General features: G+C 38.8%; 1 protein-coding gene across 10 annotated transcripts in view; it reads right to left on the bottom strand.

The window, feature by feature from the left end:
- Positions 1 to 24449, bottom strand: part of SENP6 (SUMO specific peptidase 6) — a 115789-nt gene that overhangs the window by 19327 nt on the left and 72013 nt on the right. For all 10 annotated transcript variants that reach the window (XM_010372234.1, XM_010372233.2, XM_030928618.1 and 7 more), the window contains 7 exons: positions 21457 to 21490; positions 20871 to 21065; positions 19670 to 19896; positions 18248 to 18357; positions 18011 to 18127; positions 1918 to 2037; positions 330 to 422 (listed from right to left, as the gene is read on the bottom strand). In XM_010372234.1, coding sequence (XP_010370536.1) covers positions 330 to 422; positions 1918 to 2037; positions 18011 to 18127; positions 18248 to 18357; positions 19670 to 19896; positions 20871 to 21065; positions 21457 to 21490 — 896 coding nt within the window. The remainder of the gene's footprint in view (positions 1 to 329; positions 423 to 1917; positions 2038 to 18010; positions 18128 to 18247; positions 18358 to 19669; positions 19897 to 20870; positions 21066 to 21456; positions 21491 to 24449) is intronic.

Here is a 24449-nt window from a genome sequence, read left to right as displayed (position 1 = left end):
CTCCTTTATGTGACCTAATCATCTTTTTGTAAAAATAATACTTTTCTATAGGTTATCTGCTAGACAATAAGCACCACTGTTTTTTTTTAAAAAATAGTATTATTTGACATTAATGAATAAAATGAGATTAGAAAGGTATCTGGTCTACTGTCTGTAAAATTCAGTATCTTATATGATTCACTGTGAAACTGCATTAATTCTTGTAAAACAGGCAGTACAAATATGAATATATACAAGAGATTTCAGAAAGACGTTTTAAAATGAATTCTTCACCTCATACTAATTATTTAAAAATTGCCATCATTTACATAAAGGAAATCCTTACTCACGCTTCATTAAGGGGTACAAAAATAAAATCCTTCTCAAAAATATCTACATGCCGGGTCCATGTTTTTACTCTCCCATGTCGCTTTTGCTGTATTCTGTAAGAAAGAGATAAATATAAGCTTCTGAAATATTTCTAGTGCTCCAGCTTATATGTAGTGATATATAAATTAAGAAGATTCAGATGTAATAGCTCAAACAGTTGCATAAAATGGTTTGACAAACTGGGGAAAGAAAATAGAACTTGTTGGATTGAAACTAGGAAGGCATGGGACTACCCACTATTGAATTTGGAGAAAGATATTTTACTCCTGTTACTCCATCTGAGGGGCAGAAGTTCTAGTGCTTATCTTGCCTAGACTTCTCTTTACTATTTTTATTACTGCAGAATTGGTACTGGCAACTATATTGAGAGGTGTAGCCAAGCAAAACTTAGGGTAACTGGGGAGAAAACAGTAGGAAAAGTGAGCATTATCTGATGGTAGATGAAGCAATATAGCTATGAGCACTGGTCAAAACCAATAACTATTATCAACTCTAAGAGGCAACATTAGGAATTGCTGAAATAAGAGAAAATATTTATTATTATTTATTATCATGCATAGCAGCCATCAATTCAAGACATCTAAGACTAGTTTTAAATTTTAAAATCTACCAATTCTTAAGTGTATCTTCTGATCAATTACCAGCAAATTATCAGAGCTAGATGCCATCACTATATGGAGAAGAATTATAAAGAAAATAGGTGGGCATGGTGGCTCACACCTGAAATCCCAGTACTTTGGGAGGCAGGGGCGAGCAGATTCCTTGAGCCCAGGAGTTTGAAACCAGTCTGGGAAACATGGTGAAACCCTGTCTCTACAAAAAATACAAAAATTAGCTGGGTGGGGTGGCATGTGTCTTAGTCCCAGCTACTTGGGAGGCTGAGGTGGAAGGATCACTTGAGAGTGGGAGGTGGAGGTTGTAGTAAGACAAGATTACACCAATGCCCTCCAGCCTAGGCGACAGAGTGAGACCCTGTCTTGAAAAAAAGAAAACAAATCAGGCCTACTATGTACAATAGTACTTCCTTAATTTGTCTGAGAAGAATCACCCAAAGAGCTTATTAAGAGTATAGATTCACAGGTTCCTTTCTATTATGGATAAACACCTAGGATAAAACAGAGTAATCTGTAGTTAGTAAGTATCTAAGTAATTAAAAAAAAAAAAAACCTATTAGTTACATTTGGGAAACACTATTCTAGATATTTGACCTAGAACATTTATAAATTCTAGGTATTCTGAAAGTTATTAGAATGTTATGAATTACATTAATTTTGTAAACTGGTAAGAGAAGTAAATGATATTGCCTCAATATAAATAAGTTGTTAAAAAAAATTCTAAAACTAGCACAAAGTTAGTCTAAGGCAGGTGAATATGAACCCATGAAGCATGAAAATGGAACTGACTTATTTAGTGTGTTCTCTTCCTGGCTGGAGAATTTAAAAAGCAAGCAAGAGAATTGCAGAGATTTGTGTTTTCTTTCAAGTACGTGATTTTTTACTTAAATTTGAGTGACTTACATCTGTTAAATATTTTCAGAGTTTGACTTACGACAGATTAGTTGTTTCATGATTTCTCCTCTCTCTCTGATTAAGGCGTTTATAGAAAAAAGAACTGAATATATGAATTCGGTCAGCGTCTTCCTTCTTCAGTTTTTCAAGCACCAAATATCTATTTGATACAAAATAATTCAAATATAATTAATGTAACAGTTCACTTTATTTCCTTATTTATTTCTTTCTATTTTTTTGAGACAGAGTCTCGCTCTGTTGCCCAGGCTGGAGTGCAGTGGTGCGATCTCAACTCACTGCAACCTCCACATTCTGGGTTGAAATGATTCTCCTGCTTCAGCTTCCCAAGTAGCTGGGATTACAGGCACACACCACCACGCCTAGCTAATTTTTGTATTTTAGTAGAGATGGGGTATCACCATGTTGGTCAGGCTGGTCTCAAACTCCTGACCTCAAGTAATCCGCCCGCCTCAGCCTCCCAAAGTGCTGGGATTACAGGCGTGAGTCATTGTGCACAGCCACAGTTCGCTTTATATTAAAAACTCTGTAAATCTTTCTTCTTTAGAACCATCAATCTCTCTTCTTTAGAACCAAGGAATTTTTAGCAAAGTTTGATAACTATCAGATTATCTTCAGGCAATGAAAATTGCTATTGAAAATAAAACTATAACATAAAGATTTAATGTTTTAAAACAAGGACACATTCTATGCAGCGAGCTGAAACTGAGCCAATGCACTCCAGCCTGAGCAACAAAGTGAGACTCTGTCACACACAAAAAAACCAAAAACCTTGTTAGGCTGAGCATGGTGGCTCATGCCTGTAATGTCAGCACTTTGGGAGGCTGAGGTGGGCAGATCACCTGAGGTCGGGAGTTCGAGACCAGCCTGGCCAATATGATGAAACTCTGTCTCTACTAAAATACAAAAAATTAGCCGGGTGTGGTGGCGAGTGCCTATAATCCCAGCTACTTGGGAGACTGAGGCGGGAGAATCACTTGAACCTGTGAGGCAGAGGTTGCAGTGAGCCAAAATCACGCCACTACACTCTAGCCTGAGCATGACAGAGCAAGACTTAGTCTCAAAAAAATAAAAATAAACTTTAAAAAACCAAGGGCACACTCTAAATCTAGAGTAAAGCATATGTCCCCACATTATTCATAATAGCCCAAAAGCATAAGAAAAATGCTCACTGACAAATGGAAAAATAAAGTGTTACATTTATACAATGAAATATTTGAAATAGAAAAAGAAGTGCTAATACATATGATATCATAGAAAATCCTTGAAAACATGCTAACTGAAAGAATCTACTCATAAAAACCACATATTTTATGGTTCTATTTATACAAAATGTCCAGAATACAAAAAGCCAGAGATAGAGAAAAGACTGACAGTTGCACAGGGCTGGAGGAGGGATTGGAAGAAAACAGAGATTGCTAATGGGTACTAGGCTTCTTTACGGAGCAATGAAACACACTGAATTGTATACTTTAAATGGGTGAATTGTATGTTATATGTATTATATCTGAATAAAGGTGTTATTATGTATTATTTCATTTTAAACAGTTCAGTTAATAAACCATGAAGAACCAGCAGCATAGTATTTTTTATGAAAATAGAAAATAAAGAGAAAGAACTTGTACACTGGTGAGGTGGTAACAATGACTCTGTAAAGTGATCTTCCATTGGCTCTAATTTTTTTTGAGTTAAGAGTTTCGCTCTTGTTGCCTAGGTAGGCTGCAGTGCAATGGCACGATCTCGGCTCACCACAACCTCCACCTCCCAGGTTCAAGCAATTCTCTTGCCTCAGCCTCCTGAGTAGCTGAGATTACACGCATGTACCACCATGCCAGGCTAATTTTGTATTTTTAGTAGAGATGGGATTTCTCCATATTGGTCAGGTTGGTCTTGAACTCCCGACCTCAACTGATCCACCTGCCTTGGCCTCCCAAGGTGCTGGGATTACAGGTGTGAGCCACTGCGCCTGGCCTGGTTCTAATTTTTTATTGCCTTAGTTATTTTTTTATACATCTATATCAAAACAAATAACAACAGTCATTTATATCACAAAGAGAAATTATGATATATTAAATTTATTTATGATCCAAACTTTCTCATAGGACTTATGCCAGTTCAAGCTTATGACCACATTAATATTATGAAAATGAGGACAGTCTGAAAGCCTTGTGAAATCTTATACAGAAAGAGTAATGCTTAAAATATCTGACCCCCAGAGGGCACGTTCTTGAAACCTGTTACTTTCATTACTAATATGTAAAAATTCCATAGCTCAAGTTTTAATGAAAAGGATATAATTTAAAAGATTCTTGCTTTCAGGCAACTCAGTGTGCCCCTAAAGAAGATAATAGAAGACAGTGAATCAGATCAAGACATAGTTTATATCAATTGCTGAATTCTACAATCTTCAAAACACACCATGTAGAGAAATAGCTATCAGTCCAGGGACTACACTGCAATGAGTGAACCATGAGACGTTTGCTGGCCTAAACTATAATGGCTACTTTGGGTTTTTTTTCCCCCCCAGACCAAGTCTCACTCTGTCCCCCAGGCTGGAGTGCAGTGGCACAATCTTGGCTCACTGCAATCTCTACCTCCAGGTTCAAGTGATTCTCCTGCCTCAGCCTCCTGAGCAGCTAGGACTACATGCACCTGCAACCACACCCAGCTAATTTCTGTATTTTTTTTAGTAGAGGTCGGGTTTTACCATGTTGGCCAGGTTGGTCTTGAACTCTGTCCCTCAAATGACCCTCCCACCCTGGCCTCCCAAAGTGCTAGGTTTTAGGCATGAGCCACTGTGCCTGGCCTACAATGGCTGTTTTACAAAACCGAATTGAATAAAGGGATATTCACCTTAAAAAAAGGAAATGTATTTGTGATTTAAGAAAACTGAGCTGGGCATGGTGGCTCACTGCAGCCTCCACCTCCTGGGCTGAAGCCATCCTCCTCCCTCTGCCTCCAGAGTAGCTGGGACTACAGGCATACTCTACCACATCCAGCTAACTTTTGCTTTTCTTTTTTTGGGTAAACATGGGGTTTCGCCATGTTGCCCAGGCTGATCTTGAACTTCTGGGCTCAGATGGTCTGCTAGCCTTGGCATCCCAAGTGCTAGGATTACAGGTTTTTTTTTTTTTTTTTTTTTTTTGGCGGGGAAAGGGAGGGAGGAAAAGCCACAGTGCCAGGTGCAAGGGAGGAGTGGGATGCGGGGAGGGTGGGGGGCGAGGGATGCGGGGCTCAGGCACCAGTCTGGGAAGCCTCCAGGATTACAGGTTTGAGCCACCACGTCCAGCCTGTGCCTTTATTTATTTCTTTGAGATAAAGTCTCACTCTCTTACCCAGGCTGGAGTGAAGTGGCAAGGTCATAGCTCACTGCAACCTCAAACTCCTGGGCTGAAATGATCCCTCACTTCACTCTCCTGCGTAGCTGGGACCACAGGCCTACACTACTATGGCCTAACTCATTTTTTTTTTTTTTTGTATGTTTTTGTAGAGACAAGGGTCTTGCTATATTGCCCAATATAATCTCGAACTCCTCGCCTGAAGCAATCCTCCAGCATCGGCCTCTGAAAGTACCGGGATCATAGGTGAGTCACTGCACCTGGCCTAATTTATGCTTTTAAAGGAACTAGTTTCATCTTTCTGATGTGCACCTATAAGATTTCTGTGACTACAGTTCTAGATTTTTTAAGTGTACATGTGTTAACAACTGTTAACTTTAAAAGAATAATCATATCTCTTATTTTAGAATTAAAGGGAAAACCCAAGCTCACTACAAAAACTTATGGGAGGCTGGGCCCAGTGGCTCACACCTGTAATCCCAGAACTTTGGGAGGCCGAGGCACGTGGATCACCTAAGGTCGGGAGTTCGAGACCAGTCTGACCAACATGGAGAAACCCCATCTCTACTAAAAATACAAAATTAGCCAGGTGTGGAAGCGCATGTCTGTAATCCCAGCTACTCAGGAGGCTGAGGCAGGAGAATAGCTTGAACCCGGGAGGCGGACGTTGCAGTAAGCTGAGATCATGCCACTGCACTCCAGCCTGGACAACAAGAGTGAAACTCCATCTCAAAAACAAAACACAATTAACAAAAAAAAAAACCTTATGGGAATTTCTTCCATTTGGATGCACTGATTTCTCTAAATGCATACATCATTTAAATATTGAATGCTGGTGAAGCTGTTTAGTTGTTATTTCATAAAATGGAAAATCTAACAATATCAGAACTCCTTTAACTATTAGATGAAGTTATAAGAACAGTGATTTTAGGCTGGGCATGGTGCTGGAAGGATCCTTTGAGACCAGCCTGGGCAACATAGAGAGATAGGGAAGACCCTATCTCTCTAAGAAAATTTAAAAAATTAGCAGAGTGTGGTAGCTTGCACATGTAGTCCCAGCTACTTGAGAGGCTGAGGCAGGAGGATCATTTGAGCCAGGGAGGTCCAGGCTTCAGAGAGCCATGATTGTATCACTGCTCTCCAATCTGAACGACAAAGTAAGAATATGTCTTTGAAAAAAAAAAAATTAGCTGGGCATGGTAATCGCCTATAATTCCAGCACTTTGGAGGCCAAGGTGCGAGGGCCAAGGTGGGAGGATCGCTTGAGCCCAGAAATTTGAGACCACCCTGCCTCTATTTAAAAAAAAAAAAAAAAAAATTAGGCTGAGCACAGTGGCTCATGACTGTAATCCCAGCACTTTGGGAGGCTGATGGGGGCGGAATCACTTGAGGACAGGAGTTAGAGACCAGCATGGCCAACAGAGTGAAACTCCGTCTCTACGAAAAATATAAAAATGAGCCAGGCATGGTGGTGGTGGGCTCTGTAATCTCAGTTACTCAGGCAGGAAAATCACTTGAACCTGGGAGACGAAGGTAAGAGGTTGTAATGAGATAAGATTGTGTACTGCACTCTAGCCTGAGTGACAGTGTAAGACTCCATCTCAAACAACCAAAAAAACAGGCTGGGCGCAGTGGCTCAGGCCTGTAACCCAAGACTTTAAGAGGCTGAGGCGGGTGGATCACTTGAGGTCAGGAGATTGAGACCAGCCTGGCCAACATGGCAAAACCCGTCTAGACTAAAAAATATAAAAATTAGCCAGGCGTGGTGACGCATGTCTGTAATCCCAGCTACTTGGAAGGCTGAGGCAGGAGAATCTCTTGAACTCAGGAGGCAGAGGTTGTAGTGAGCCAAGATCGTGCCACTGCACTCCACCCTGGGTGACAGAGCGAGAGTCTGTCTCAAAAAACAAAAAGACAAAAAATGAAACAAAAACGATTTTAAGAGCCCGGGCGTGGTGGCTCACGCCTGTAATCCCAGCACTTTGGGAGGCCGAGGTGGGTGGATCACGAGGTCAGGAGATTGAGACCATCCTGGCTAACAAACCCCGTCTCTACTAAAAAAATACAAAAAAATTAGCCGGGCGTGGTGGCGGGCGCCTGTAGTCCCAGCTACTTGAGAGGCTGAGGCAGGAGAATAGCGTGAACCTGGGAGGCAGAGTTCGCAGTGAGCCGAGATCAGGCCACTGCACTCCAGCGTGGGCAACAGAGCGAGACTCTGTCTCAAAAAAAGAAAAAGAAAAAAAAAGATTTTAAGGTTAGCCTCTCACGATATGAAAGAGACATAATTTTTATTAAAATAGTCCTCTTCTTCTCTACATTAACATTCCCCAGATGCAATGCCCTTCTACTCCTTATAATGTTGGCAAAGTTTGTTTCAAAGTTTCTTATTCGGAAAGTTAGAAATGGAGAAGAGTTGGCTGGGTGCGGTGGCTCACGCCTGTGATCCCAGCACTTTGAGAGGCTGAGGCGGGCGGATCACGAGGTCAGGAGATCGAGACCATCCTGGCTAACACGGTGAAACCCTGTCTCTACTAAAAACTTCAAAAAATTAGCCGGGCGCGGTGGTGGGCGCCTGTAGTCCCAGCTACTCCGGAGGCTGAGGGAGGAGAGTGGTGTGAATCCGGGAGGCGGAGCTTGCAGGGAGCTGAGATCGCGTCAATGCACTCCAGCCTGGGAGACAGAGCAAGACTCCATCTCAAAAAAAAAAAAAAAAAAAAAAGAAAGGAGAAGAGTTAGCAACTCTGGTAGTGGCAGTTACTCATTTAGTAATGAAGTTAAAAAAAGTTTTCTCTTTAATTCACTTCTAAGAATGTCATGAGACAAACACAAATGAAGATTTTTTTAAAGCATGGATTTTGTTAGGTCCTTTATTATTTGGTATCTCCCTCAGAGAAGGCAGACCTCATAGATATCATAAGTTTACTATATGAAATTTGTTTTAATGTGTAACTGTAAAATTTTAAAGGGGTTTGCTGAAAATATAAAGTCAGTGTGATAAACATTAAAGCTCTACTATAGATTAAGTATGAAATATGCTAAAATGTAAGCAAAATACAGGAGTTCAACTTAAGATTTTACATTGAGCAATATGCTTTCAAAAACACAAAACCATTTTAAATATAAAGACTTAAATAGCCTAAAAATAAAGGAGTGAAGGGATATATGACATATGACATGTAAATGCAAATCAAAAGAAGGTGAAATAGCTATATTCATTTTGAACAAAGTAGACAAGGACAAGGAAGATTATCAAAGATAATGAGGGACATCATATAATGATATAGAGGTGAATTCTCCAACACATAAATGTGTATGTGCCTACCAAGGAGCTTCAAAATACGTGGCAAAAATCGATACAACTTTGAAATAAGTAGACAAATTCATAATTATAGTTGGAGATTTCAATAACCCTTTCTCAATAACTGATAGAACAAGTAAGCAGAAAATAAGTAAGTATGAAGATGAGCTGAAAAAGTAATATCAACCAACTTCACATAATTGACATTCACAGAACACTCCATCCAACAACAAAAATATTCATCTATACATTCACTTCAGGCTATTCAGTAGCTTGGTTTGTATTCAGGTAGTATACATTAGGACTGATAGATAATATTTTTTTAAATTGTGGTAAAAACATAAAATTTGGCCAGGCACAGTGGCTCACACCTGTAATCCCAGCACTTTGGGAGACCAAGGTGGGCAGATCACGAGGTCAGGACCTTAAATAACCTGATGGAGCTGAAAACCATTGCACGAGAACTCCATGACGCATGCACAAGCTTCAATAGCCAATTTGATCAAGTGGAAGAAAGGGTATCAGTGACTGAAGATCAAATTAATGAAATAAAGCGAGAAGACAAGGTTAGAGAAAAAAGAGTAGAAAGAAACGAACAAAGCCTCTAAGAAATACGAGACTATGTGAAAAATCTACGTTTGACTAGCGTACCTGAAAGTGATGTGAAGAATGGAACCAAGTTGGAAAACACTCTTCAGGATATTATCCAGGAGAACTTCCCCAACCTAGCAAGGCAGGCCAACATTCAAATTCAGGAAATGCAGAGACCACCACAAAGATATTCTTCGAGAAGAGCAACCCCAAGACACATAATTGTCAGATGCCCCAAGCTTGACATGAAGGAAAAAGTGTTAAGGGCAGCCAGAGAGAAAGGTCGAGGTACCCACAAAGGGAAACCCATCAGACTAACAGTGGATATCTCAGCAGAAACCCTACAAGCCAGAAGAAGAGTGGGGGCCAATATTCAACATTCTTAAAGAAAAGAATTTTTGGCCGGACGCGGTGGCTCAAGCCTGTAATTCCCGCACTTTGGGAGGCTGAGATAGGCGGATCACGAGGTCAGGAGATCAAGACCATCCTGGCTAACACGGTGAAACCCCGTCTCTACTAAAAAATACAAAAAAAAACTAGCTGGGTGAGGTGGCGGGCGCCTGTAGTCCCAGCTACTCGGGAGGCTGAGGCAGGAGGACGGCGTAAACCCAGGAGGCGGAGCTTGCAGTGAGCTGAGATCCAGCCACTGCACTCCAGCCTGGGCAAAAGAGCGAGACTCCGTCTCAAAAAAAAAAAAAAAAAAAAAAAAGAAAAGAAAAGAATTTTCAACCCAGAATTTCATATCTAGCCAAACTAAGCTTCATAGTGAAGGAGAAATAAAATCCTTTAGAGACAAGCAATGCTGAGAGATTTTGTCACCACCAGGCCTGCCTTACAAGAGCTCCTGAATGAAGCACTAAACATGAAAAGAAACAACCGATACCAGCTACTGCAAAAACAGGCCAAATTGTAAAGACCATCGACGCTATGAAGAAATGGCATCAATTAATGGCCAAAATAACCAGCAGACAACATAATGACAGGATCAAATTCACACATAACAATATTAACCTTAAATGTAAATGGGCTAAATGCCCCAATTAAAAGACACAGACTGGCAAATTGGATAAAGAGTCAAGACCCATCAGTGTGCTGTATTCAGGAGACCCATCTCACATGCAGAGACACACATAGGCTCAAAATAAAGGGATGGAGGAAGATCTACGAAGCAAACGGAAAGCAAAAAAAAAAAAAACACAGGGGTTATAATCCTAGTCTCTGATAAAACAGACTTTAAACCAACAAAGATCAAAAGAGACAAAGCTATTACATAATGGTAAGGGGATCAATTCAACAAGAAGAGCTAACTATCCTAAATATATATGCACCCAATACAGGAGCACCCAGATTCATAAAGCAAATCCTTAGAGACCCACGAAGAGACTTAGAATCCCACACAATAATAATGGGAGACTTTAACACCCCACTGTCAACATCAGACAGATCAACAAGACAGAAGGTTAATAAGGATATCCAGAACCCGAACTCAACTCTGCAACAAGCAGACCTAATAGACAGCTACAGAACTCTCCACCCCAAATCAACAGAATATGCATTCTTCTCAGCACCACATCACACTTATTCTAAAATTGACCACATAATTGGAAGAAAAGCACTCCTCAGCAAATGTACAAGAACAGAAATTATAACAAACTGTCTCTCAGACCACAGTGCAATCAAATTAGAACTCAGGATTAAGAAACTCACTCAAAACTGCACAACTACATGGAAATTGAACAACTTGCTCCTAAATGACTACTGGGTAAATAACGAAATGAAGACAGAAATAAAGATGTTCTTTGAAACCAGTGAGAACAAAGACACAATGCACCAGAATCTCTGGGACACATTTAAATCATCTTAACTTAAAGCAGTGTGTAGATGGAAATTTATAGCACTAAATGCCCACAAGAGAAAGCAGGAAAGATCTAAAATCAATACCCTAATATCACAATTAAAAGAACTAGAGAAGCAAAAGCAAACACATTCAAAAGCTAACAGAAGGCAAGAAATAACTAAGATCAAAGCATAACTGAAGGAGCTAGAAACACAAAAAACCCTTCAAAAAAAATCAATGAATCCAGGAGCTGGTTTTTTGAAAAGATCAACAAGACTGATAGACTGCTAGCAAGACTAATAAAGAAGGAAAGAGAGAAGAATCAAATAGACACAATAAAAAAGATAAAGGGGATATCACCACTGATCCCACAGAAATACAAACTACCATCAGAGAATAAACACCTCTACGCAGATAAACTAGAAAATCTAGAAGAAATGGATAAATTTCTGAACACATACACCCTCCCAAGACTAAAGCAGGAAGAACTTGAATCTCTAAATAGACCAGTAACAGGTTCTGAAATTGAGGCAATAATTAATAGCCTACCAACCAAAAAAAGTTCAGGACCAGACGGATTCACAGTTGAATTTTACCAGAGGTACAAAGAGGAGCTGGTACCATTCCTTCTGAAACTATTCCAATCAACAAAAAAGAGGAAATCGTCCCTAACTCATTTTATGAGGCCAATATCAATGCTGATACCAAAGCCTGGCAGAGACACAACAAAAAAAGAGAATTTTAGATCAATATCCCTGATGAACACTGATGTAAAAATCCTCAATAGGCCGGGCGCGGTGGCTCAAGCCTGTAATCCCAGCACTTTGGGAGGCCGAGACGGGCGGATCACGAGGTCAGAAGATCAAGACCATCCTGGCTAACATGGTGAAACCCCGTCTCTACTAAAAAATACAAAAAACTAGCCAGGCGAGGTGGCGGGCGCCTGTAGTCCCAGCTACTCGGGAGGCTGAGGCAGGAGAATGGCGTAAACCCGGGAGGCGGAGCTTGCAGTGAGCCGAGATCTGGCCACTGCACTCCAGCCCGGGCGACAGAGTGAGACTCTGTCTCAAAAAAAAAAAAAAAAAAAAAAATCCTCAATAAAATACTGGCAAACCTAGTCCAGTAGCACATCAAAAAGCTTATCCTCCACGATCAAGTCGGCTTCATCCCTGGTATGCCTGGTTCAACATATGCAAATCAATAAATGTAATCCATCACATAAACAGGACCAACCACAAAAACCACATGATTATCTCAATAGCTGCAGAAAAGGCCTTTGACAAAATTCAACAGCACTTCATGCTAAAAACTCTCAATAAACTAAGTATTGATGGAAAATCAATAAGAGCTATTTGCGACAAACCCACAGCCAATATCATACTGAATGGGCAAAAACTGGAAGCATTCCCTTCCCAAAAACTGGAAGAAAACCCGCACAAGACAAGGATGTCCTCTCTCACCACTCCTATTCAACATAGTGTTGGAAGTTCTGGCTAGGGCAATCAGGCAAGTGAAAGAAATAAAGAGTATTCAGTTGGGAAATGGGGAAGTCAAATTGTCCCTCTTTGCAGATGATATGACTGTGTATTTAGAAAACCCCATCGTCTCAGCCCAAAAATCTCCTTATGCTGATAAGCAACCTCAGCAAAGTCTCAGGATACAAAATCAATGTGCAAAAATCACAAGCATTCCTATACACCATTAACAGATAAACAGAAAGCCAAATCATGAGTGAACTCCCATTCACGGTTCCTACAAAGAGAATAAAATACCTAGGAATCCAACTAACAAGGGATGTGAAGGACCTCTTCAAGGAGAACTACAAACCACTGCTTGACGAAATAAAAGACACAAACAAATGGAAGAATATTCCATTCTCATGGAGAGGAAGAATCAATACCGGGAAAATGGTCATACTGCCCAAAGTAATTTACAGATTCAATGCCATCCCCATCAAGCTACCAATGACTTTCTTCACAGATTTGGAAAAAAAACTACTTTAAAGTTCATATGGAACCAAAGAACAGCCTGCATTGCCAAGACAATCCTAAGCAAAAACAACAAAGTTGGAGGCATCATGCTACTTGACTTCAAACTACACTACTAAGCTACAGTAACCAAATCAGCATGGTACTGGCACCAAAACAGAGATATAGACCAATGGAACAGAACAGAGGTCTCAGAAATAACATCACACACCTACAACCATCTGATCTTTAACAAACCTGACAAAAACAAGAAGTGGGGAAAGGATTCCCTGTTTAATAAATGGTGCTGGGAAAACTGGCTAGCTATATGTAGAAAGCTGAAACTGTATCCCTTCCTTACACCTTATACAAAAATTAATTCAAGATGCATTAAAGACTTAAATGTTAGACTTAAAACCATAAAAACCCTAAAAGAAAACCTAAACAATACCATTCAGGACATAGGCATGGGCAAGGACTTCATGTCTAAAACACCAAAAGCAACGGCAACAAAAGCCAAAATAGACAAATGGGATCTAATTAAACTAAAGAGCTTCCACACGGCCAAAATAGACAAATCAGATCTAATTAAACTAAAGAGCTTCCACACAGCAAAAGAAACTACCATCAGCGTGAACAGGCAACCTACAGAACATTTTTGCAATCTACCCATATGACAAAGGGCTAATATCCAGAATCTACAAAGAACTCAAACAAATTTATAAGAAAAAAACAACCCCATCAAAAAGTGGCCAAAGGATATGAAGACACTTCTCTACAGAAGATATCTATACAGCCAACAGACACATGAGAAAATGCTCATCATCACTGGTCATCAGAGAAATGCAAACCAAAACCACAATCAGATATCATCTCACGCCAGTTAGAATGGCAATCTTTACAAAGTCAGGAAGCAACAGATGATGGAGAGGATGTGGAGAAATAGGAACGCTTTTACACTGTTGGTGGGACTGTAAATTCGTTCAACCATTGTGGAAGACAGTGTGGCGATTCCTCAAGGATCTAGAACTAGAAATACCATTTGACCTAGCAATCCCATTACTGGGTATATACCCAAAGGATTATAAATCATGCTGCTATAAAGACACATGCACACGTATGTTTATTGTGGCACTATTCACAATAGCAAAGAGTTGGAACCAACCCAAATGTCCATCAATGATAGACTGGATTAAGAAAATGTGGCACATATACAACATGGAATACAATACACCATGCATAGTTGCAGCCATAAAAGGGATGAGTTCATGTCCTTTGCGGGGACATGGATAAAGCTGGAAACCATTATTCTCAGCAAACTATCACAAGGACAGAAAATCAAACACAGCATTTTCTCACTCCTAGATGGGAACTGAACAATGAGCTCACTTGGACACAGGGCGAGGAACATCACACACCGGGGCCTGTTGCAGGGTGGAGGGCTGGGGGAGGGATAGCATTAGGAGAAATACCTAATGTAAATGAAGAGTTGATGGGTGCAGCAAACCAACATGGCACATGTATACCTATGTATCTATGTATCAAACCTGTACATTGTGCACATGTACTCTAGAACTTAAAGTGTAATTAAAAAAAAAAAAAATCCTGATGTTGGGTAGATCCTGCTGGTTGATGGTGTTGTCGAGTTCTTCTATATCCTTTTCTATATCCTTGTTGATTTTCTTTCTAGTTATTCTACCAATTGTTGAGAGAGGGGTACTAACATCTCCAAGTTTATTTGTGGATTTGTCTGTTTCTCCTTTCAGGTCTATCAGTTTTTGCTTCACACATTTTATAACTGTTGTTTAGTACACAGGATTAGTATGTTTTCTTGGTGGATCACTCCTTTATCATTATAAAATATCCTTCTTGATCCCTGGTAATTTTCTTTCCTCAGAAGTTTATCAGACTCTGCTTTCTTTTGTTTAAAGTTTGTATGGTGTATCTTTTCCATCCTTTTTCTTTCAACCTATTTAATATCATTACTTTGACATGTCTTGTAGACAGTTCATTGATTCCTTCCTCTGTCTTTTCCATTCCACTATTGAGCCCAGCCCCTGAAGTCATTATTTCAGTGTTGTATTTTTAGTTCTAAAATTTCCATTATGTTTCTTCCTTTTTACATTTTTGTTTTTTTGTAGAGATGAGGATTTTGCTATGTTACGCAGGCTGGTCTCAAATTCCTGGCCTCAAGTGATCCTCTCACCATGACCTCCTAAACTGCTAGGATTACAGACCTATCCATTTCTCTCTTCTTTATACTGTTTTGAGTTTTCATTTGTTTCGCAAGTTGTCATCACGTTCATTAAAACATTTTTATGATGGATGCCGTATCAGTCTGTTCTCTCACTGCTCGAAAGAACTACCTGAAATTAGCTGGGTGTGGTGGTGAGTGCCTATAATCCCAGCTACTCGAAAGGTTGAGGTGGAAGGACTGCTTGAATGTAGAAGGCAAAGGCTGCAGTGTGCCGAGATCACGCCACTGCACTGCAGACTGGGTGACAGAGCGAGACTCCATCTCCAAAAAAAATAAAATAAACAACAACAAAAAGAACTACCTGAGACTGGGTAATTTATAAAGAAAAGAGGTTTAATTGACTCACAGATCCACAGGCTGTACAGGAAGTATGGCTGTGGCGGCCTCAGGAAACTTGGAATCATGAGGGAAGGTGAAGAGGAAGGAAGTACATCTTACACGGCCGGAGCAGGAGTAAGAGAGAGCAAAGGGGGAGGTGCTACCCACTTTTATAAACAACCAGAACTTGTGAGAACTTACTCACTGTAACAAGGATAGCAAGGAGGAAATCTGCCCCCAGAATCCAATCACCTCCCACAAGGCCCCTCTTCCAACAGTGGGGATTACAAATGGACATGAGATTTAGGTGGGGACACAAACCCCAACTGTATCAGATACTTTAAAATCTTTGTCAAATAATTCTGACATTTGTGTCTTCTTGGTGTTAATATCTATTGACTTTCTTTTCTCATTCAGTTTGAGATCTTCCTGATTCTGGGTAAGGCAAATTATTTTCATTTTGAAATCTGGACATTTTGAGTATTATGGTTTTTGTTTTTGCTGGCAACTATGTAGAGCAATATCATTCTTGTGTTTTAGCAGACTTCCTCTAGCACCACACTCCAATGGGTAGTAGGTGTTACCTCACTATTGTGAGGTGGGACTAAAAGTACATGTTCTCTACTAGACCTCCACTGATAACACAGGGCTCCCTGTTACTGATGGATGGGGTGGGAGGTCTCCAATAGGCCTCCACTGATACCATCTCCAATGGAGTTCAGGGGTAACTTGCTACCCCTGGGACTGGGATGCAAGTCCAGGGTGCATAGTTGACCTTAATTACCTTGGGGTCATTGTGAACTCAAAATTAGCCCTTATCTGCCCTGATCTCTGCTATATTGTTAACACTGAATATAATCTCCTTTAAAGCTCTCACTTCCCTTCAATTTCTCTTCTTACTTCTTGAACAGCTTTGAAAATTATTCATGGGAGCCTTTTTATTCCCGGTCTATCTTTTCAAATTTAATCTCCAGGATCTGTCCTTATACTTTTTCTCATTCTACATCCCTACCTAAGCAATTTCATTCATTCTCACGATTAAACAACATCTTACCATCTCTGTTGGTCAGAACTCAACCAAACTCTAAAACCATTTGCTAAACTGCTGATTGGCACTGTCCTTTTGTTATATCACAGATATCTAAAAGGGAACTTATACCCTCCTCATCCAAGCCTCTTCTGCTTCTGCATTCACTGCTTTAGTGCCAACATCATTTAGCAGGTCTTTCGAGCCAGAAAACGAGGAGCTACCTGGCACCCTTTTCTCTCCTCCTTAATATCCACTTAATTAGTCCTGGAGTACTACTAATTCTATATACTAAACAATTCTACCTCATAAAACGTCTCATCATTTTAACTAAAATATCTTAATTAGGCTCCTTAAATTGTCTTGTTTCCTTAAATCACCTCTCATCTAGACTTCCACAGTGTCATGCCTGTCAAAATGGTCTTACAGAAATTCAATTGCATCATTTCACTGATCAAAACTTTGCTCTTTATAACAACATGTGTTTTCCCACCAAACTAAGCTGCAACCACCAACAGGCTATAAAATCAATTCAGCAGATTCCAGCATCAATTTTTGAAAGTTTTGTTTTGTTTAACGAAACACAGTATAAGAAACTAGAAAATATTACAGAGAACTATGCATACTGATGCTAAGTTCTGTTTTATTTCATATACATGTCCATTTTATATCACACACCAGTAAAAACATACAAATTGATACACGTATAAAGACACTGCACACAGGTGTATACATGTGTATGTTGGGTCATAACATATATTGGGTCATAATGTAAGTTCTTCCAGGAAAGCTTCCTGGTCCCTCACATCTCCCAACCTCCAAAGATAATGAAGCATTCTCTCAACTGCTAAGTCTGCACCATGTTAATGTTTCTATCATTGTTTTAATTCCGTATTTGTGCTTCCTAAAAGACCATAAACTTCTAACACCGTACTAGGCATTTTTCCTACTACTTCATATGTACGATCTCATTTAATTCTCACAACTTCTGTTTTTGGGGGGTGGGTGTGGAGGTAGGGTTTTGCTTTGTTGACCAGGCTAGAGTGCAGTGGCACCATCATGACTCACTGCAACTTCGAACTCCCCGGCTCAGGTAATCTTCCTGCCTGAGCCTCCCAAGTGGCTGGGATTATAGGTATATGTCTGGCTAATTTTTAAATTTTTTGTGGAGACAGAGTCTCACTTTGTTTCCCAGGCTGGTCCTGAACTCTTGGGCTCAAGCGATCCTCCCACCTTGACCTCTCAAAGTGTCAGGATTATAGGCATAAGTCAACTCCCTGGCCCAATTTTCACAACTCTTTAGACAGAATTCTCATTTTTAAAATGTGCAAAGACAGAAACAGATTAAATAACTCCCCAAATGTCACACAGTAAGTGGTAGAGATGGAATTTAAAACTCAAAAAGCCTGACTCTGGAAAACAGACATAGGATATAACGGAATGTTAAAGATTTAATAAAAGATCAGTGGAAAATTAACTTACTTCAAATAAAAGTCTATAATAACATCATTTAAAAATTCTCCTTCATTTAGACAGTGCAGGTCCTCATTAGTAACGGAGATGCCTCCCTTAGCTGGAGGTGGTGGATATACTATCAACCTGTAACAAAATTAGAAGGCAAGCAAATAAACAAATCTATATAAATGTATACACAACTGAAATGTAATAAAACAGAGAAAGACATTTAAGATCATTGCAAATATAAAATAATTCTCTCACTTTTCTACTGGGCCAATGAAGATGGTGTGGTTTTCTCCAGTTTCTTCTTCTTCATCAAAAAACTGAAATTCTTGTTTGCTTCTAAGCTGTATTTTAGATTCAAATGATACCTGGTAAAGGAAATTAGCAATTTACAGTCAATTAGGAAAAGTTTCAATAAAAAGGGTAAGCACAAGGCAAGAATGTGTTTCAATGCAAAAGGATTAAAAATACGGAACTAAAAAGTATGCATGATATTTAACAATTAAAAATAAGAAACAGGCAAAACTAGGGGCCACTTTCTTTTTATCTGTAGCTTCTAGATAGTGATACTCTCCCAACTCATGTAACAGTAATTTTTCAGTATCTTACTTCTCTAAGATCTCTACTATCTACATTAAATCAGATAATGCTGGTAACATTCAAAGAACCTTTCTAAAAAACCAAAGTGGTTTTTGCCTCTTAGTTCAATGGCTAGGCAATCTATAAGATGTAGGGGCAGAGGCTAAGGGAACATAGTCTAATGAGTTTCAGCCCTCCATAAAGCTAAGTGAAATGGGTTCCTTAGAGGAAAGAACCTTCCATTGAAGTTTGAGTCCATCCCAATTGCATTATGCTGCTCTTTTCTTCCTCTGGCACTGTCTCCCATGCCAACTATGCAAAAGAAAGAGAACCATTTCCCATCCTTCTTTTGTTCTTTTCTCAACTCACTAACTGTATTTATAGTTCTTTGGGGAGTCCTTGCTCAACTATCACCAAGATTGTGCTGCGGATAGCCATATTTCCAAGTTTGTAGGCAGTTTGAGAGATTTGTTCCCAATAAATTAGGTCAGCAAAGCTAAGCTGCTGTAATAGGAAATAAACTTAAGATGTTTTAAAATTATGTTTGTATTATTTACCATTATACTATGTGTTATAGTAGTATTGTGACCTTTGCTTCAGGTGGCTTCAGAGTTACCTAGCTATATGAGTAATTATTCTAGTATTAGATACATGTTTTGACAATAAAGATCAAATAGCATGTATTCTTCATTTTTCATATATGTCTATGTTGCATACAAATGTACACCATGGACCACAATTTCTTCAAACCTAAGACACAGGGTAACCAATCCATTTGAAAGTAGTGGTGTGTGCATATATATGTTGGAAGTAGGGTATAAAGAAAAAAGGATGACAGAAAAAATGATGATGAAAAGTAAAGATAAGGATAGAATGTGGAGGAACCAAAAATGCTTCTGAGACCTGTATCGAGTACTATTTGTCACCCACCCACCACTGTTTTGACACAAGATAGTTTACAAATCACACATGAAAGCAAGTAATTCTGAAATAGAATTAAAAGTATTTAACACTGAAAGGAACAGTATTAAAATAAAATATATTTTCCTTTAAAACTACCCATAATTTAAGAATATTTTTAAAATTAAAAAACATAATTACAGTTTTAATTTTGTTTTCCTTTTGCCCACAACTTCCTTTGATGTTCTCTTCATAGGTTCGTGTACAGGCAACAAGTCTGCCATTAGCTTCTTCAAAGGGAATTTTCGCAAAAAAATTGGAAATGTTATTCTTTATACCAATTTCATTAATGATACTTTCAAATACCATATTTGCCCGAGGATCAAGGCCATTTTGAAAAATTAAAATTATATATTGTTCTTCCAAATCTGAAAAGAAATAAATATAACTATAAGTCTAAAAAAAACAAAAGTAAACAGATACTTTTAAAGGAGTAATTATTAATTCTTTCCGGGAAGATAATCAGAAATCCCAGTAAAAAGGTCCACAACAATGTCTGACATACAGTGGATACACAACAATCATTGGAAAGACCAGTGTGTGTTACATGCCAAGTTCGCTTAAGTTATTAGAAGGAAGGAACCAGAATACATTACTCTAACAACAGTTCAAGAACAAATCTATTCACGGATGTAACTAATTTACTTCATCTAATAAATCTAAATCTATAAAGATATAATAGTTAACATTTTTGTCAAACACAAATAGAAAATTGCCACGTGAACTGATAGTATCTCAAGAGAATCTAACTGCAAAACATCTTTTCACTAATGTGCCAACTCTTGCAGATTCACTGGTAGCTAACACTTTTTCATAATTAAGCTGAAGCAGCAATTATTGCTGAAATGTGTTTATCTTCTAAGCAGTCAAGCCATGCTTTAAGTGTTAAAGGAAGGAAAAAAACCTGGAGAACCACATCTATGTATTATAAAGACTTAAGGCCCATTTTAGGAACTTAGTAACTTCCTATTCAGGCCAAGTTTCACGATTTCCAGATTTATATGGCTGATTTACATTTAATATTCCTATCAGTTAAAAAATTTTAGTTTACTCAGGTTACAGTGTTAGTTAAGAGCGCAGATCTTTTGGGTTTTAATCTACTCAGAAACTTTCTAAATGAGTAAGTCTGGGTTTTATCTTCAGCCCTTCCACTTTCTGTGAGTTTTTCCTCATCTGTAAAATGGAGAAAGTAATAATCTATTTCACAAGGTAGCTGGGAGAATTACAGATAATATACATCTAAGGCATCTGTCAAAGTGCATTCACATTTTGCTATTCAACAGCTATTGTAAATACAATATCTATTATAATTACCTATTATAATCTGTTTTACACAACTTACTTGTTAATTTATTTATTCCTTTACAATCATTCCAAACTTTATCCTCCTTATTCATTTGCAGTTGCATACTCAGCTTTTGATAAACTGCTGGAATTGCCTGAAGAAACACTACGGGTAATTTTCGGACATTACACCATTCACATTTAGTTAGATCAGAGGTATTTAAAATAATCTCTACAGGATCATGGTCTGGTTCTGGAGGAAAACAAATGGAAATAAAAAAATAACTTTTAAGAGGGTAATATCATGAATGGGGGAAATTGTGAGGAAATACAAGTTTAAACGTAAGTACATATTTATTATGCTCTGCACATCATTACTCTTGTGGGTAATAAAAAAAAATCTTTATAACTGCCTTAAAGAAGCTTTTTTATTTTTTCCAAATGAAAAGGGGTTTCTAAAAAGTTAGGACTCTGTGATATTTCTGAATTAAATTTACACCAAGATATATGCCCTTTGATAAGAAAATATATGTAACAACTAACCATCTTAATAAATTCTATGAATATTATTTAATCTTTTATTCCTGTAAAGTGCTTTGGTGTAAAGAAAGCTTTAGTGAGTAAAAAAACATAAAATAGCTTACCGTCTAGCTGTATCTTGATAAAATCTAAACAAAACTAAAAAAGAGGATGAATTAGTATTGCTCTAGACTTACAAAGAAAGGCAGGTTTCACTTTTCTATTCAAGTACTTAGAATGTTTCCTATATTACTCGTTTATCTCTTAAAATCCCAGAGAGGTTGGTATAACATTATAATGAACACCTAAATTTTCCTTACCTAAATTCACTAACTGTTAAACTGTTAACATCTTGCCACATCCCTTCCATCACTCTTTCTTTTCTAACTTTTATTTTAGGTTCAGGGGTACATGTGCAGGTTTGTTATACAGGTAAACTGCACGTCATGGGGGTTTGACATTCACTTAATTGTCTTTGCATCCATTGATGGTCCTTGCCTGAATTATTTATTACTGGTGGTTACAAAAAGGTATTTTCTAACTAATTATTTCAATGTGGAAAAGATACATTAAGCCTACCATATCCTGAATTAATTATTTTACAGAAGTTAACAGATTCAAAAAAAGAGGCAAGTATTTTGAAATGCATTAAAAAACAAGACAAATGAATACATACAGGGATGAATAGATATATGGAAAGCAAATACAATAAAATGCTAATAGTAGAACTTAGCTGGGAGTTATATAAAGTTCACTGCAAAATTCTTCCAACTTTTCAGTGTGAAGATTTTTATAACGTAAAAAGAGAAAGGAAATATAAAATAAATTTAGCAATTACTACAATAATTAATTGCAAAGTCTAGAATGTCACTAAACATACTCTCTAAAGATTGCGTTTGAAAGGAGTATGTTAACTGGTTTCTCTGGGAAGTAACACATTATTTGGGGACATTAAGCACGGGTACCGGCAGGGAATGGTGGCTTTTAACTGTTATCCCAGCATTTTGGGAGGATCGCTTGAGCCCAGGAGTTTGAGACCAGCCTGGCCAACATGTTGAAACCCCGTCTCTACTAAAAGTATAAAAAATCAGCCAGGCATGGAAATGCATGCCTGTAATCCCGGCTACTCAGGAAGCTGAGGCAGGAGAATCGCTTGAACCCGGGAGGCAGAGGTTGCAATGAGTCAAGATTGTGCCACTGCACTCCACCCTGGGCAAAAATAGTGAGACATCATCTCAAAAAAAGAAAAACTGAGCCGGGTATAGATGGCATGTGCCTATAGTCCCAACTACTTGGGGCCTGAGGTGGAAGGACTGCTTGTGCCTAGGAGTTCAAGGTTACAGTTAGTTATGACTGCAGCACTGAACTGGGGAACAAAGAGAGACCTCATCACTTAAAAAAAAAAAAAAAAAAAAAAAAAAAGTACTGTAGCTTGCGAAACATTCTAGCATACATGGATGTTGACATTGTATGTTTTGGAAAAATGTTAGCTGATTCAAAAAGTGTCAATAATGACGACACAAAGCATTCACTCATTCATTTATTTATCTGAGAATGAGTCTCGCTCTGTCACCCAAGCTGGAAGGCAGTGGCACAATCTTGGCTCACTGCAACCTCCACCTCCCGGGTTCAAGTGATTCTCCTGCCTCAGCCTCCCTAGTCGCTGGGGTTACGGTGCACGCCACCACACCCCGCTAATTTTTGTAGTCTTAGTAGAGATGGGGTTTGACCATGTTGACTAGGCTGGTCTCAAATTCCTGACCTCAAGTGATCCACCTGCCTCAGCCTCCCAAAGTGCTGGGATTACAGCCACCACACCTGGCTGACATAATGCATTTAAATAAAATTGTTGCATAAGATAAAGGAATTGAAGGAAGTTATATCTAAATATTTGTCATTTAGAAATATGTAAGTAAATCACACATAAATATTAATATTATAAGTAGACACCGGGCTGGGTGTGGTGGCTCACACCTGTAATCCCAGCACTTTGGGAGGCCAAGGCAGGTGGATCACCTGAGGTCAGGAGTTCAACACCAGCCTGGCCAAGACGATGAAACCCCATCTCTACTAAAAATACAAAAATTAGCCAGGCATGGTGGCAGGCACCTGTAATCTCAGCTACTTGAGAGGCTGGGGTAGGAGAATTGCTGGAACCCAAGAGGTGGAGGCTGCAGTGAGCTGAGATTGCACCACTGCACTCCAGCCTGGGCCAACAACAGTGAGACTCAGTCTCAAAAAAAAAAAAAGAAAGAAAGAAAATAAAAGTGGACATTGGTCTATTTCATTTAACTGTGAAAGTTTCTAAATTTAAACTGAATGAAAACCTTGATTTTATATATTCTCATTTGAAAAATGAGGGATTACTTTGTATTTGCGCATATGTGGTATTCCTAATAATACACGCCATTTTACTTCCTTAAACAAGCACTTGCTTTTAAATAAAATAGATACTTCTAAATAATGCCAATTGGCCGGGTGCAGTGGCTCACACCTGTAATCCCAGCACTTTGGGAGGCCGAGGCAGGTGGATCACGAGGTCAGGAGATCGAGACCATCCTGGCTAACACAGTGAAACCCCGTCTCTACTAAAACTACAAAAAATTAGCCGGGCATGGTGGCCGGCGCCTGTAGTCCCAGCTACTCAGGAGGCTGAGGCAGGAGAACGGCATGAACCCGGGAGACAGAGCTTCCTGTGAGCTGAGATGGCGCCACTGCACTCTAGCCTGGGCAACACAGTGAGACTCTGTCTCAAAATAATAATAATAACGCCAATTATATCACTGAGCAAATTAAAATGATTAAATTATCTAATAATAAACAAGTGTAGAATTTTATAAAACACTGAATATAGTAAAACATTTAAAACCTGTTTCTCAGATTAACATAACTTGGCAGATAAATCATTTCACTACAAAACATAATGAGGTTATGTTCAAGAAAAAGAAGAAAATATCAAATCATCTTTTTATTTATACTATCTGTAGAAGATACAGATCCACTAATTATTCTTCAATGCAGAACGCCCTTTGTGAAAAATCTCATGCTACAAGTAAGGTTAATACCACACTGCAAATTTCCACATTATATTTTTTGGCTGGAATATTTCATTTAGCAT

The sequence above is a fragment of the Rhinopithecus roxellana genome, chromosome 4, assembly GCF_007565055.1.
Source record: "Rhinopithecus roxellana isolate Shanxi Qingling chromosome 4, ASM756505v1, whole genome shotgun sequence".
Lineage (NCBI taxonomy): Eukaryota > Metazoa > Chordata > Mammalia > Primates > Cercopithecidae > Rhinopithecus > Rhinopithecus roxellana.
This window is presented reverse-complemented; position numbering and strand designations above follow the sequence as displayed.